This window comes from Sporisorium graminicola, chromosome SGRAM_12 (genome assembly GCF_005498985.1).
Source record: "Sporisorium graminicola strain CBS 10092 chromosome SGRAM_12, whole genome shotgun sequence".
NCBI lineage: Eukaryota > Fungi > Basidiomycota > Ustilaginomycetes > Ustilaginales > Ustilaginaceae > Sporisorium > Sporisorium graminicola.
Genome location: NC_043722.1, coordinates 1,140,210 through 1,152,393, shown reverse-complemented (window position 1 = coordinate 1,152,393; position 12,184 = coordinate 1,140,210). Strand labels below are relative to the sequence as shown.

At 56.9% G+C, this 12,184-nt stretch overlaps 6 protein-coding genes across 6 annotated transcripts; 3 read left to right on the top strand and 3 right to left on the bottom strand.

Annotated features, from left to right (window-relative positions):
- Positions 1 to 718: 718 nt before the first annotated feature.
- On the top strand, positions 719 to 2,608 carry EX895_001946 (uncharacterized protein; the record flags this gene model as incomplete). The annotated part of the gene is made up of 1 exon (XM_029882545.1): positions 719 to 2,608. The coding sequence occupies one exon, from the start codon at positions 719 to 721 to the stop codon at positions 2,606 to 2,608; it is 1,890 nt and encodes a 629-aa protein (XP_029741400.1).
- Positions 2,609 to 3,080: 472 nt separating this feature from the next.
- On the bottom strand, positions 3,081 to 3,503 carry EX895_001945 (uncharacterized protein; the record flags this gene model as incomplete). Its single annotated transcript, XM_029882544.1, has 1 exon — positions 3,081 to 3,503. The coding sequence occupies one exon, from the start codon at positions 3,501 to 3,503 to the stop codon at positions 3,081 to 3,083; it is 423 nt and encodes a 140-aa protein (XP_029741399.1).
- A 518-nt stretch (positions 3,504 to 4,021) lies between these two features.
- On the top strand, positions 4,022 to 4,673 carry EX895_001944 (uncharacterized protein; the record flags this gene model as incomplete). Its single annotated transcript, XM_029882543.1, has 2 exons — positions 4,022 to 4,027; positions 4,143 to 4,673. 2 exons carry the CDS (start codon positions 4,022 to 4,024, stop codon positions 4,671 to 4,673), a joined length of 537 nt encoding a protein of 178 aa, XP_029741398.1.
- Positions 4,674 to 4,985: 312 nt separating this feature from the next.
- EX895_001943 (uncharacterized protein) lies at positions 4,986 to 5,894 on the bottom strand (the record flags this gene model as incomplete). Its single annotated transcript, XM_029882542.1, has 1 exon — positions 4,986 to 5,894. One exon carries the CDS (start codon positions 5,892 to 5,894, stop codon positions 4,986 to 4,988), a length of 909 nt encoding a protein of 302 aa, XP_029741397.1.
- Positions 5,895 to 6,044: 150 nt separating this feature from the next.
- Positions 6,045 to 7,055, bottom strand: EX895_001942 (uncharacterized protein; the record flags this gene model as incomplete). The annotated part of the gene is made up of 1 exon (XM_029882541.1): positions 6,045 to 7,055. One exon carries the CDS (start codon positions 7,053 to 7,055, stop codon positions 6,045 to 6,047), a length of 1,011 nt encoding a protein of 336 aa, XP_029741396.1.
- A 1,571-nt stretch (positions 7,056 to 8,626) lies between these two features.
- On the top strand, positions 8,627 to 12,046 carry EX895_001941 (uncharacterized protein; the record flags this gene model as incomplete). The annotated part of the gene is made up of 1 exon (XM_029882540.1): positions 8,627 to 12,046. The coding sequence occupies one exon, from the start codon at positions 8,627 to 8,629 to the stop codon at positions 12,044 to 12,046; it is 3,420 nt and encodes a 1,139-aa protein (XP_029741395.1).
- Between the last annotated feature and the right edge of the window lie 138 nt (positions 12,047 to 12,184).

Below are 12,184 nucleotides of genomic sequence, written 5' to 3'. Positions count from 1 at the left end.
GTCATCTCTCGGATTCAGTTCTTCTTGGAATGGGATTTCAAAAGGTTCTAACACCATAACAAATGCGGTCTTCAAACCCTGCTCACAACTTCCGGAGCGTGGTCTTCGACTCAGCCCAATTTTCCCACACACCAGCCTCTCGTCCGGGCTTCTTCGTTTCTTTTCTTTCTTATTCTGGCGCGCGTGTGTGCAATCGTCGGTCAATTGACACGCGCAGACACTGGCGAAATGCCTTGAATTTGTTACATCTGCACAAAATTCGCCTTCATCTTCTCTTCTCCATCCCTAAAGAAAATGGTGGGCGGGGTTTTGCAAAAACAGGCAGCAGGCCAGTCTATCTATTCTGTTCGTTCTGACCATGGAAAACTCCGTGCTAGACTTGGTCAATCTCACAAGAAACGGCCGCGCCGTCGAAATCAATTTAAAGCGAAAGCGTCTGCGGAGACGACCTGACATCCCTCCTCCGTTTTTCCATCCAACCTCCTTCTTCTAACATAACACCTTCTCTCCTCTAGCGAGACCCTTCTTTTTTTGGTCATTCTCAACGTGTCGAACGCGACCTCTACTCCCACTGCCGACACCTCGTGTTGGTCTCGACAAGTTCTCCCTCCCTCACCAACATCCATCGAGACGCTTTCGCGCTTCATTGGCACGCACCGCGTACAGTCTAATCAGACGCGTTCCTTGAAGACGCCGCTGTTCAACAAACACCCACGCGATGGCCGCACCTCCCTCATCCCAGCCCCTGGCGGCTACTGATGCTCCCAAAAAGGACAAGAGCCACAAAAAGGACAAGAAGCACAAGGACGCACCCGTTCCCGCCCCTGCTTCCACTACTACCACTGCTGCTGCCGACGATGCTGATGCCGACGCCGTAGCAGAGGTGCTCGACGGTGCTAGCCCCGATGACGCTGACGCTGCCAAGAAGGAACGCAAGCGCGAAAAGAAGGAACGCAAGGAACGCGAACGTCGCGAGCGCGAGCAAGCCGAGAAGGATGCCGCCACCGTCGCCGCTGCCTCAGCTGCCCAGGCCGTCAGCGCCGTCGCGTCGGCTACGCGTCTTCCCATCGACCCTTCCATCGACGACTCGGTCGCAGCAGCCGAGGCGGCTGCTCTCGATGAGTCTACCCCGGCTGCTCCTGCTGCTGCTCCGGAGCAGGCTGCTGTCGCTCAACCCACTCAGGTCGCGACCAACGCCGCTGCTCCTGCGGTCGGCACTTCTGGCGAAGTGGATCCCGCTACTGGCGAGCCTTTGAAGCGCAAGCGAGGTCGCCCCAAGAAGGACCCCAATGCGCCTTCAACCGCCAAGAAGCCCAAGCGCGACGCCGGCGAGAACGGTGAACGACGCGGTCGACGCGCCAAGATGTCCGAGGACGCTATGCTCGCGGAGCTCAAGGGCCTCTCTCAGCGTGAGCTGCTCGTCGAACGCGTCTACTCGTCCGACATGCTCGCCAAGCTCGAGAGGACCATCGGCCTCAAGTACTCCAAGGGTCGCTTCTCCAAGGAGGAGCAAGACACGATCAAGAACGGCATCGCCGAGTTCATGAAACTCAAGGGTCTCTCGGAAGACGACTTCCAAGAGCTCCTCTACAACTACCGTGAAAAGGGCTGGGAGAAGATGTACACCGAGCTCTGGAAGGATCTCGCCGGGCGCCTCGACGGTCGCCCCAACATCGCCGTGCGGCTGCACGTCCGAACCAACAAGTCGCAGTTCCGCAGACAGGGCCGCTACACGCTTGCCGAAGACTTCGAGATTCGCACCCGCATGGGCGTCCAACGTGAGGACGCCGCCTCGGTGGCCAAGCGTCTGGGTCGTCTCAACCAGGACGTGCTTTCGCGCTTTGTCAAGCTGCAGGTCAAGGATGAGATGGCCGACGGCCCCGCCTGGACCGCCGAAGAGGACAAGGAGGTGCTTGCTGCGCTCGAAAAGTACAAACAGGAGCACCCCGGCGAGGTGATCTCGTGGAAGGCGATCGCCAGCATGGTGGGCAACAAGCGCAGCTACAAGGTCTACTCCAACCTATTCTCCAACATCCGCTCGCGCGTCGACCGCAGCGGTGCCAATCCGAGGCGGGACTATGGCACGGTGGGCGACGACGGTGCAGATGCCTCGCAGCAGGCTGTGCGCGGCATCCAGCGCCACCCTACGCGCGCCGAGCTGGACAACAGCGTGTGGATCCCGGGTGAAGATGACCTGATCCTTCTGCAGAGACTCAACTTCCAGGATACATTGACCGAGGCCACGGTGCGATGGGGCGACCTATCGTTCGAGACCTGGCAGTGGCCCGAGCAAACGCTCAAGCAGCAATTTGCCCAGATCAAGTCGCGCTACTTGCCCGATGCCTGGACGGGTCGCTGGCAGGAGACGCTCGACAAGATCATCCGAACCATTCGAACGCGTCGCACCAAGAAGGAGATTGACGATGAGGGCGAGGACCGCGCCGAGGCTGCTGGAGAGTCGAGCACTCAGGCTGCGGCCTCTCAGCCCGCTGCTGCGCCGGAGTCAGCTGCTTTTGGTGCGGAGGTCGCTACCGCTATCGACCCTGCGCTATCCGGTGATGCTACTTCGAGCACTCCTGCCGCTCAGCCGGCCTCTACCACCACCTGAGTCGCTCTCGATGCCGCCGTCAGTCTGGCTATCCGTTGTATTCCCCGTTTGTATGTAATCTATGTACTGTAGTTCCTCTCCTTGGCTCACTGTGCTGTTGCCAATGTCACGTTTCGTTTTCGTTCCTCGACGCAACCCGGCCTTCGCTGGAGTAGCATGCGCTGAGCGAGCCACGCGAGCAAGTCATCTGAACAGCATGCGCGAGGAAAGGAAAGAAAGCATCGCTCGATGATTAGCTCCTTTCGAATAGCCAGCGGAAGACAGCTTCAACGGGCGAGCTGTTCGCTCCGGATTCGGTCTTATGAATCTGTCGCTCACTCAGTATGTACCGAGGTTTGAGATCTGTCTTCTTGCCAGTGAGAGCGCGATGGTAGAATACAAGATGAATGAAACGTGCGTCCATGTCGGGTATCGTCTCGAGATCTCGAGATGGATTTCTGTAACGTGTCTAGACTCGCTCGCTCAGTAGCTACTACTCCTCATCTTCGTCGTCATCATCATCATCATCTTCTTCTTCTTCTTCTTCTTCTTCTTCTTCTTCTTCTTCTTCTTCTTCTTCTTCTTCTTCTTCTTCTTCCTCGTTGTCTTCGTGATTGTCAGCGGCAACGTTGGGGTTTCCGGTACGGCTGTCCTCCTTGCCAGCCCAGTCCTTCCAGGTGGTCAAGAGTTGATTGAGGCTCGCGCGCGTCGTGCTGATAGCTTCTGCGAGATCCGAGAGTTGCTGCGGCTTTGTGGGTTCTGCTGCATTTTGGGAATTGGACAGTGGGATAGACAGTTGAGTGCTTGGGGTGAGCGTGGTCGACGCGTTAGAGAGTGAAATTGGAGTTGAGGGGAGAGGTTGATCGGAGGATGTGGTGGTCGTGTCGATGTGGATTTGCGCGATGATCGATGTCATGGCTCGGTGACTGTCAATGGCTCGGTGAGTCCTAGAAGGGCTATAAGGAGCAATTGTGTGCGTGAGCGCTAGTATGTGCAAGCACGACAAGAGGGAGGGAGGTTGAGATGGTGTTGCAAGAGAAGGACGGTGTGACATGGTGGACCCCGCTGAAAGTAGAATTTCCAGATGTGAATGTGTGCGAAGCTTCAAGATCAAACAGCACAGAAATCGGGCTCAGGATCGAGTTGGTGGATGTGGTGGTCGAGCCATGCAAAATCGAAATCGGCCAAGGCTGCACAGCTTTCAAGGTGCCAAAGTGGAGATGTGCTTGCCGCCATCATCTTACTTTCTTTCTCCATCACAACTCGACTCCGCGCATCCTTCGACCCCATTCATCCCCCGAAGCAACTACAGTTGAAGTCGCTTCGCACGTTCAACTCAAGACCTTTCTGACTGGCTTTCTACTCTTCGACACTTGATCGAGCATCGCTCCGAGAAGGACCTTCACGAGTTGAACCGAGACTCGATACGACACCATGCCGGTATGCATCTCTGCGACAGACTCCGTCGCTTTCATCCGTAATATAGGAGCACAATACTGACGTTGAATTGACTTTGTTGCTCCCTCTTCCACACTGCCGAATTCCGAACCACCAGGCCTACCACTCGTCGTACAACGAAGAGCCAGACGTGCGCCAGATCGGCAACATGTCGATTCTGCCCATTCGATCTCGCACACGCGGACCCGCGCCTCCGCCTGTCGATCCTTCGCGCCCGGACATCATCGACGAGGCCATCGACCTGTTCCGCGCCAACTCGCTCTTCCGCAACTTTGAAATCAAGGGCCCCGCCGACCGCTTGCTCATCTATCTCATCCTCTTCATCAGCGACTGCCTCACCAAGATCGCCGCTTCCAAGGTTCCTTGGTCCACCAACGAGGCCCTTAAGCAGCTCTCGACGTATTCAGTGGACAGCTTCGCGCTGCCTGGCGATGCGAATTTCCCCTTGAACAGCCTGTATGCCCCGCCTGGTGGCAGGGCGGACGCGGACGCGTTGAGAAGCTATCTGACTCAGGTACGCCAGGAGACGGCCGCGAGGCTGGTCGAGAAGGTTTTCGTGGATGGTACGCCTAGCAAGTGGTGGTTGGCTTTTACCAAGAGGCGGTTCATGGGTAAGAGTTTGACCTAAGGATTCGAAGCGCGACGGTGCGGTGGAGAGGGGGGGGGAGGGGGTGGCGATGACAACAGAAATTCTGAAGATGTCGAGGTTACAGCTGTCCACGGTCGAACAGGATCGATCCGACTCTCAATGCAAATGCCGAAACGACTGTGAGCGACTGCCTGTGCGTGTGTGCTCTTACTTTCAATGCTCACTCGCTTGCTCATCCGTCGCGACGACTCTGTGGAAAGGTCAGACAAGAGCACACTTCGGTGACATTTGGAATGCACTTTGTTCGTGCCTTCTGGCTGGAGGCCCTTCACGAGGCGCTGTTTCAAATGGCTAGCCAAGAACCTGCCAATCCTCATCCAACAGCTCCTCATGAACGTTAAAGTACCGCGTTGGTTTGCCTCGCACTTGAACTTTGCCAACCGCCTTCCACTCCACCTTCTCTGCGCCACCTTTCCCCTCTACAGCCTTCGTCTTGGTCTCCGGAGAATACGTCACAAGCCAACTGCCCAAACTGTCGCCCGTCTTCACGTCGAACGTCTCGGCGATCTTTTTCTCCACCACGGCATCCTCTGCGCCAATCTTCATAGCAGGGGGGTTGTTCGTAATCTCCCAAGCAGCGAACGGCCTCGAGGTGGGGCGCAAGAACGTCGGTTCGTATACAAGCGTACGTTGGGGCTTGAGCCTCCACGAGACGGTGTTGAGCTCCATCACGGGCTGCTGCTGTTGCGGGCGTTGGAGGAGACGCATGGTGCCGACGTAAGGGGTCCCAATCCAGGCAATGAGCACGGTGGACACGCCCGAGGTGGCGAGCGCCGTAATGCAGAGTCCAATGCGTCCGGCGAGCGAGATTTCGCCCGGTGCGAGGAGGAGGACGGGGGTGAGGACGGAGGCCATGCCAAGAGAGCCGAGCGAGAAGAGCTTCAGGCGTGTGAAGGTACGCGCTAGGGGACCTTCGTACGTCGCTAGCACTTGAGGTTCCTCTGTGGCCGGTGGCGGGGGCGTAGATGAGGAAGGGGTGGTGTTGCGTCTGATGGAGGCGGTGGTGAAGGTGCGAATACCCAGCCTGCAAGATGGCGCATTGGTCACCAGAAGCCGAGGAGCAACAACGGGCGAAACCCTCGAAGCTGCGCCCGTCACCATCAGTCGTTTAGCTCCGTGCGCGCCCACTCTCGCCACCGTCGATGCGAGCATCGTCCGCCTCGCCATCGCTGCTGCCAACACCAATGGTAACGCGGTCATCCTCGTGCACTGTGATCGTTCATCAAACGTCAAGAAGAAAGCAAAGCAAGGCACAGTCAACAAAACATATTCTCTTTTTATACACGGTGTATGCGTCCGCGATTCCCATTGCTGTGATGAATTTGTATGCTGCGTTTTGTGTAGATGTGATTACGGGGTTGCCCATTCGAGACTCCAAACAGTCAGCCAACGATTCCGAAGCTTGACGTCGCCCTCCATCTCCTCGCCGTACCCTTCGATGAGGAACTTGCGCCTGTTGCCGGTCAATCTCGGTTCGTCGTCATTGGTGCTCGAATCTGCGCTGGTATGGGATTGCTGGATGGGCGTGTTGCCGCACACTTCGAGCTCGAGAATGCGATCTTGGGCGTGAAGGAATGCTTCGTTACCCGCTCTTTCCGCATCTGGATCCGCTTCCTCATATGTATCCGCTGCAAGTGATGGCCAGGTGTCGGGTTGTTCCAGAGGTGCGAGCCGGAGACCGGCGCGGTATGCTCTGCGAATGAACGAGGTGACCTTCTCTCGCCCCGTGTGCAGGCCTGCGATCACGTTGACCCTCGCGCCCTTGTCCTGCGCTAAAACCTTGAGAACAGACTTGAGCAGATCGGCATGGCTGAGCGGATCCCACATACAGTCGGCAAGCAGGATCGAGTCGAACTTGGTCACGCCTCTTGGCAGGCAGTCCTGCAATTCTTCGGTATCTTTGCCCCATATATGCCCGACGACTTTGCACTTGCGCCTCTGCTCGTCCGAAATACCCTGCAGATTGTACTTGACGTTGTCCCTCAACTCTTTGACCAGCTGTGGCTCGTCGTAGTCGCTCGCAACGACGACATTGGCCGTGCCGATGAGTGCGGCTGTGATCGAGGGCAGTCCTGTCCCTGCTCCCAGCTCGAGGATGGTACGATCAGAGACAGGAAAAGCACCAGAGAAGAGGGCGTCGCTCATGAGCATGCCAGCTCGCCATTGACGGTGCGCAAAGATGTGGTGGATCGAGGCGGGCGGAACAGCGACGGTGATGATGGGGAGAGGCGTAGCTTGGTGTGAAGAAGAGGAAAGCTGTTTGGGTCGGTAGGATATACTCACGCCTGGTTGACCGAACGAGGGCGGGATATAAGGCACTGATGCCGATGCTGATGCTGTTGCTGTTGTAGCAGCAAACATTTCTGCTGCCACTGTTAGGGTGCTTGATGGAAAGCCGAGGTGGTGGTTGATGAATGTCGATGAGGAGCACAAGGGTCCAACGAATTGGCAGATTCGGAAGAAATAGTCGATTTCCTAGGAAAAAGAAGAAGGAAAAAAGAACAAAGAGCGCTGTGCTCAGCCGCAGGGTTGGCGGACGGCTTTTGCAGACTGTTTTTCACGGGGCCGAGCTGCGACGAATCCACGGAGACTTTGGCAACGGGACGTGGCAGCCGGTACCTGACTCAACTGACGGTACTTGGAAGTCGATATTCGTTCCGACATCCCTGGAGTGAATGAAGCAGGAGCACCGTGGCCGCTACTACCCTTGGTCGATTGTATTCTATTTCACTATTAGTACAAGTTCAAATATCATACCTTATACTTGCTATCTGCGTTCCTAGTCAAGCTTGCCAGCATACCGATCATCACTGTATTGGTAATCATGCCCTTGGCTTCATACTGGAGCTGCTGACTAGACCTGGAATTTGCCGGACCGCAGAGGCAAAACACTGACAATGTGCTCGAGCCGAGGTCTCGGTTTTTCTGTAATTAAATTTGCGATTAACTGCAAAGTTGCGCTGTCACGCGGCAGACGCGCTTGTTGGATCGACAAGAGATCGTCCTCTTGCTGCTGCTGCTGCTGCTTGCTGATGTGTTTAGGAACCAGGGTCCTTCCCCGGCTGACTGACTCTCGTTCACTACGGCTCATTCTGAACACTGACCATCGATGGAAAGTTTTCCTAGGCCTCAACTTACTCAGCTCGTTGAGACGGAGTGTGCAGCGTCGGCGAGCAAGAGTCAGAGTAGAATGTCGATCCATCGCAAGGTGCGCTTCGGTTCAACTCCAATAAGAATTCAATAAGAATTTAATCTGTTGGTCTCGACAGTTGCTTGAAGGACTGCACAGTGGCAAAACACGAGCCAAGACTTGACGGAACAACCGATTCGTTCCTTTTGGCGCCTTCCAATTGACATCCCACATGCAAACGCTCGACGAATCAAGGGGGTTGGTCCGTCTCGCTTAACTGAGCGCTGGTCGCGGGGGATTGAGCAGTCTTGAACACAGTGTGGCATTCTGTCTGTGAATGCTGTTAGCCTCGCTTGCAAGCAAGCGTGCAGGTTGCCGCGCTGGCTCGAGTTCTGTTTCAAAATAACGTTCGATTGTCTTTGTTTTGACTGGCTGCAGCTGACCCCGCAACTTGAATCCTGTTTCTGCTGATCAGCCCCTGCCGCTTTTGCTCCTGCTTCTGCTTTCACTTCTGCCTCTGCTGCTTGTAGTTGCTCATATGGGCATCCCTCTCGATTGTTTACTTCTAACCACCAACCCCCATCACCCTTCCGTCCGTCCCTTGACCAGCTTGCTTCATCTATTCCGCCTTTCGTGGTTTGTGATATCCCCTATACCCCTTACACTCGACAGACACGCAATTGTAACAACAACGGACGACCATCACCAACTTTTTCTTACCCTTTTCTACATCTACGTTCACAAAGAGCCTTCTCACTAGCCCTGGATACCCGTGTCTCCTCGACGAATTTCGACCTCCATCATGCCAACTGCAACGAAACGTAGAGAAGTGGTCGCTTCGTCCAAGAAGCGACAACCATCCGCTACTGCGCGCTCAGAATCGGGCTACTCCCGACGCTCCTCGGTCGGCTCGTTCAAGACCGCAACCGGCGCTTCTGAACGCGCTCCTGGTACGTCGCAATCCGAAAATGAAGATCAAGAGGATGAGCACGACGAGCAAGAGGACGAGGATCAGCTTCGAGACGACGCTGCTTCCGACGACGAGACGGCCACAATCGATCCTCGCACAGATCGTGACGTTGCCTCCGACGCAGACGAAACCCAGGACGGTACTCGTCGATTGGAACCTAAAGGCCTTACTGCAGCCAGCCAGCGAGAATATCGGGATGTCGAATCGAGTAGCGGCTCGGAAGAATCGCCTGCCATCTTCAACAAGCATCCTTCTAGCGACACGAGCACCATCCAAAAATTCCCTCCTACTTCTCAAGATGATGCCATCGAAGAAATGGATCAGCCGAGTCCTCTGCGATCCAAAGCCTCGCGCCACAAGCTCCTCACACCAGATGCCGCGCTTACTCCCAAAGGCCGAGCCGATCGCAAGAGCGTGCGTGCATCGCAGGCCAGCCACCTCACCCTCCCGTACCAGCAATCCGAGGCGGGTGACTACCGCGATGCATCTAACCGCCTCAGCAGGTTGACCTTGTCCAGCTTCAACCCTCGCAGCAGAGCCCCTTCACGTGCAGCCAGTGTCATGGATGGTGACTACCCCGACATGGAAATGCGTGACGCTCGCTACCGTTCCGTGTCCGAGAGAGGCGGCGGCAGTAGGGCCAGTCGTCTCTTGCCACCTGCCTCGCTGCACGAGTTTGGCGGCTCGGTACGCGGCTCATACCAGTCTCAGCGCGGTACTGGAAGCCGCTATGCTTCAAGCCACATCGAGCAACGATCGCCTTCCAAGAGAGATACGTTTGTTCCAGCCGGCGCTGGCATCTACTACCGCGACTCGGATCGTCTCAGCATCACTTCCCGCGCCACTGCCCGTAAACCTGCTTCCATCATTTCCCAGATGCTCGATGCCGACACGCAGGTCTATCCGGGCACACGCATTCGCAAGTACATTGAGCCTCAGCTCACCGAGTCCATGCGACGTGTCATGAAGCAGTTCTCAGGCCACAATTTGCAGGATCACCGATGCAGGGGATACCCCATCGCTGTGTTTGTCGGTGCCACCGCCATCGACATCGGTAGCATCATCCAGCCTCACGTCTCGGGTGCGGTGTCGCTCTACTTTGGCCCTGGTCACCCCAAGAACATGGCCTCGCTCCTCCCGGAGGAAGACAGAACGCCAAGCCACATCCCCAATCCCAAAGCGCCCACGCCATCTTCGCTCTCGCGTCGCGCTGAACTGCGATCTGCTATCACGGCGCTCCACTCGATCTACGAGCTGTACCGCGGCCGTGCCTGTGCACATGTCTGCATCGACTCGGCCTACGTAGCCAAGGCCTGGGGCACTTGGATTCCCGCTTGGGAGCTCAAAGGCTGGCCTGGGGAGGACGAGGAGCACGACGGCGATCGCGAGCGTTGGGAAGATGAATACCACGAGCGTCGTAGAAACCAGCGCAGGGCGTATGACAGGCAAGGTACCAGGTACATGGATCTGCCCGACCGACGCAGCAGGGATGGCTACGCGAGCGACGGCGGCCGATACCGCGATTCGCGAGCTTCTCCGCGCCGCAACAGGTACGAGGACCGCGACGACTGGCTTTCGAGCGATCCCTATGCCGATCGTCGTAAGCGACGAGATGGAAGCCGCGCCCCACCTTCGTCTCGACGACGAGGAGGTCGCGGCTACGACGACTACTCTTCAGAGGACGAAGATTCTCCTCGCCGCGGTGGCGGCCGTCGCAGGCACGATGACCGAGACGAGTACCGCTATGGCGAACCGTACTCTCCTGACCGTTCTCCGCCTCGCCGCCGCCCTATGCGCCGCGCACCCGGTCGGCGTCTTGTCGATGAAGACCTGCTTCGCGAGCTCGCCGATATCCGCTACGAATTTGCACGCGTCGAGCGCAGTCGCCAGGGATCAGCTCATCTCTACCTAATTGATCGCACCAACAACCCTGCCGATCGCATGGCTCGCGCTGTCGCCAAGTCAGAGGCAAGTTTCCTCAGAGCAGAAGAGGACGACGCGCGTTCCGAACTAGGACTGCACGTCGACCAAGCGCGCTTTTCGGACGATGACGAGCTCGACGAGCAGGAGCAAGAATGGCTCGAGACGCGCAGTCACATTTCGTCGGTGTCCAGGAGCACCCGGAATGGTGGTCAGAGACGGTCGAGCAGTCGCAACAGCACGCGTGGAAGTATCATTTCGAGCGCTACGGGTAGGTTGCGCACTTCTTCGTCGTTGCCTGCGGGACATCTGAAGGGTGGATCTAGGAGGCAGCTTGATACGTTTGCTGAGGAGGATGAAGAGGATCTTGCTGCCGATGCCAGATCGGTGAGGTCGGTAAGGACGCAGAGGTCGAGGAAGTCGACGCGCGCCGAGAGAGAGAGGGACGAGTATCTGGCGAGGGTGGAGATGCTAGATGTGGAGGCAGCTGACTCGGTTAGGCGCTCTACCACGCAGTCGAGCAGGAGGTCGGCGTCGCGAGCGAGTCGACTAGCTCCACCTCCTGTTTCCGAGAGGGGAGGTAGCTCCAGACTGTCGATCGATTCGCGCAGGGGGCCTGCGCTTAGATCGGCTGAGCTGCTCTCTCCCGACACCGCATCGGGACGTGGATCGATGGACAGCAGGCGTAGAGTCAGCAACGTGCGATCGCAGCCCGATATGCGAGATGGTTCTCGAGCACAGAATGGTCGGTCCACGGTGCGTAGTGCGTTGGCATCGGCTGCTGTGCTCCGAGGCGGTGATGAGGAGGAGCAAGAAGATGTTGACGACCATCGACCTCCGGGGCGCTCGATGCAGTTCCATAGTGCGGGCCATGGTGGACCCATGTATCCGCGTAGCCGTGTTATGTCCGAGCAAGACTATCCGGACATGGACGATCTTGTGCCTCCTGCGCGCGGCTGGGATAACGGCTCGATCTACTCGCGCAATAGCGTCGATAAGCAACGTAATGCCCATGCTACAGACTCGCCTGGCTCTCAACGTCGAGGAATGTTCGCTGGCCCAGCTGCTCGACCTGCGTCTCCCAGTGGATCGCAGAAAAGGTCGCCGTTTGGACTGTTTTCCAACCGGTCTACTCCGTCTCTCCACCGTTCGCCTGCTCCGGAGGATGCGGATTACGAGTGGAGCAAGAAGGGGAGGAAGAAGAGACAGCAGAGGGAGTGGCACTCGACTACGCCCAACGACTATTCCGAAAAGAGCAGGTGGGGTCCGGATGAGGCGGCGTCTGCTAAGAAGGGTGGCTTTCTGAGTCGCGTGTTTGGTCGTAAGAAGTAGGTTCGCCCTCAATGAACAAGTCAGCTTGTTGGACCACGCATCATAGACCAGAAGGACCCAAGACAAGAAAGGAATCTCCCGGTGGATGTAAACCTATTTGTTTGTACACAAAGCGATTGTGGAAATGGCAATGGAAAT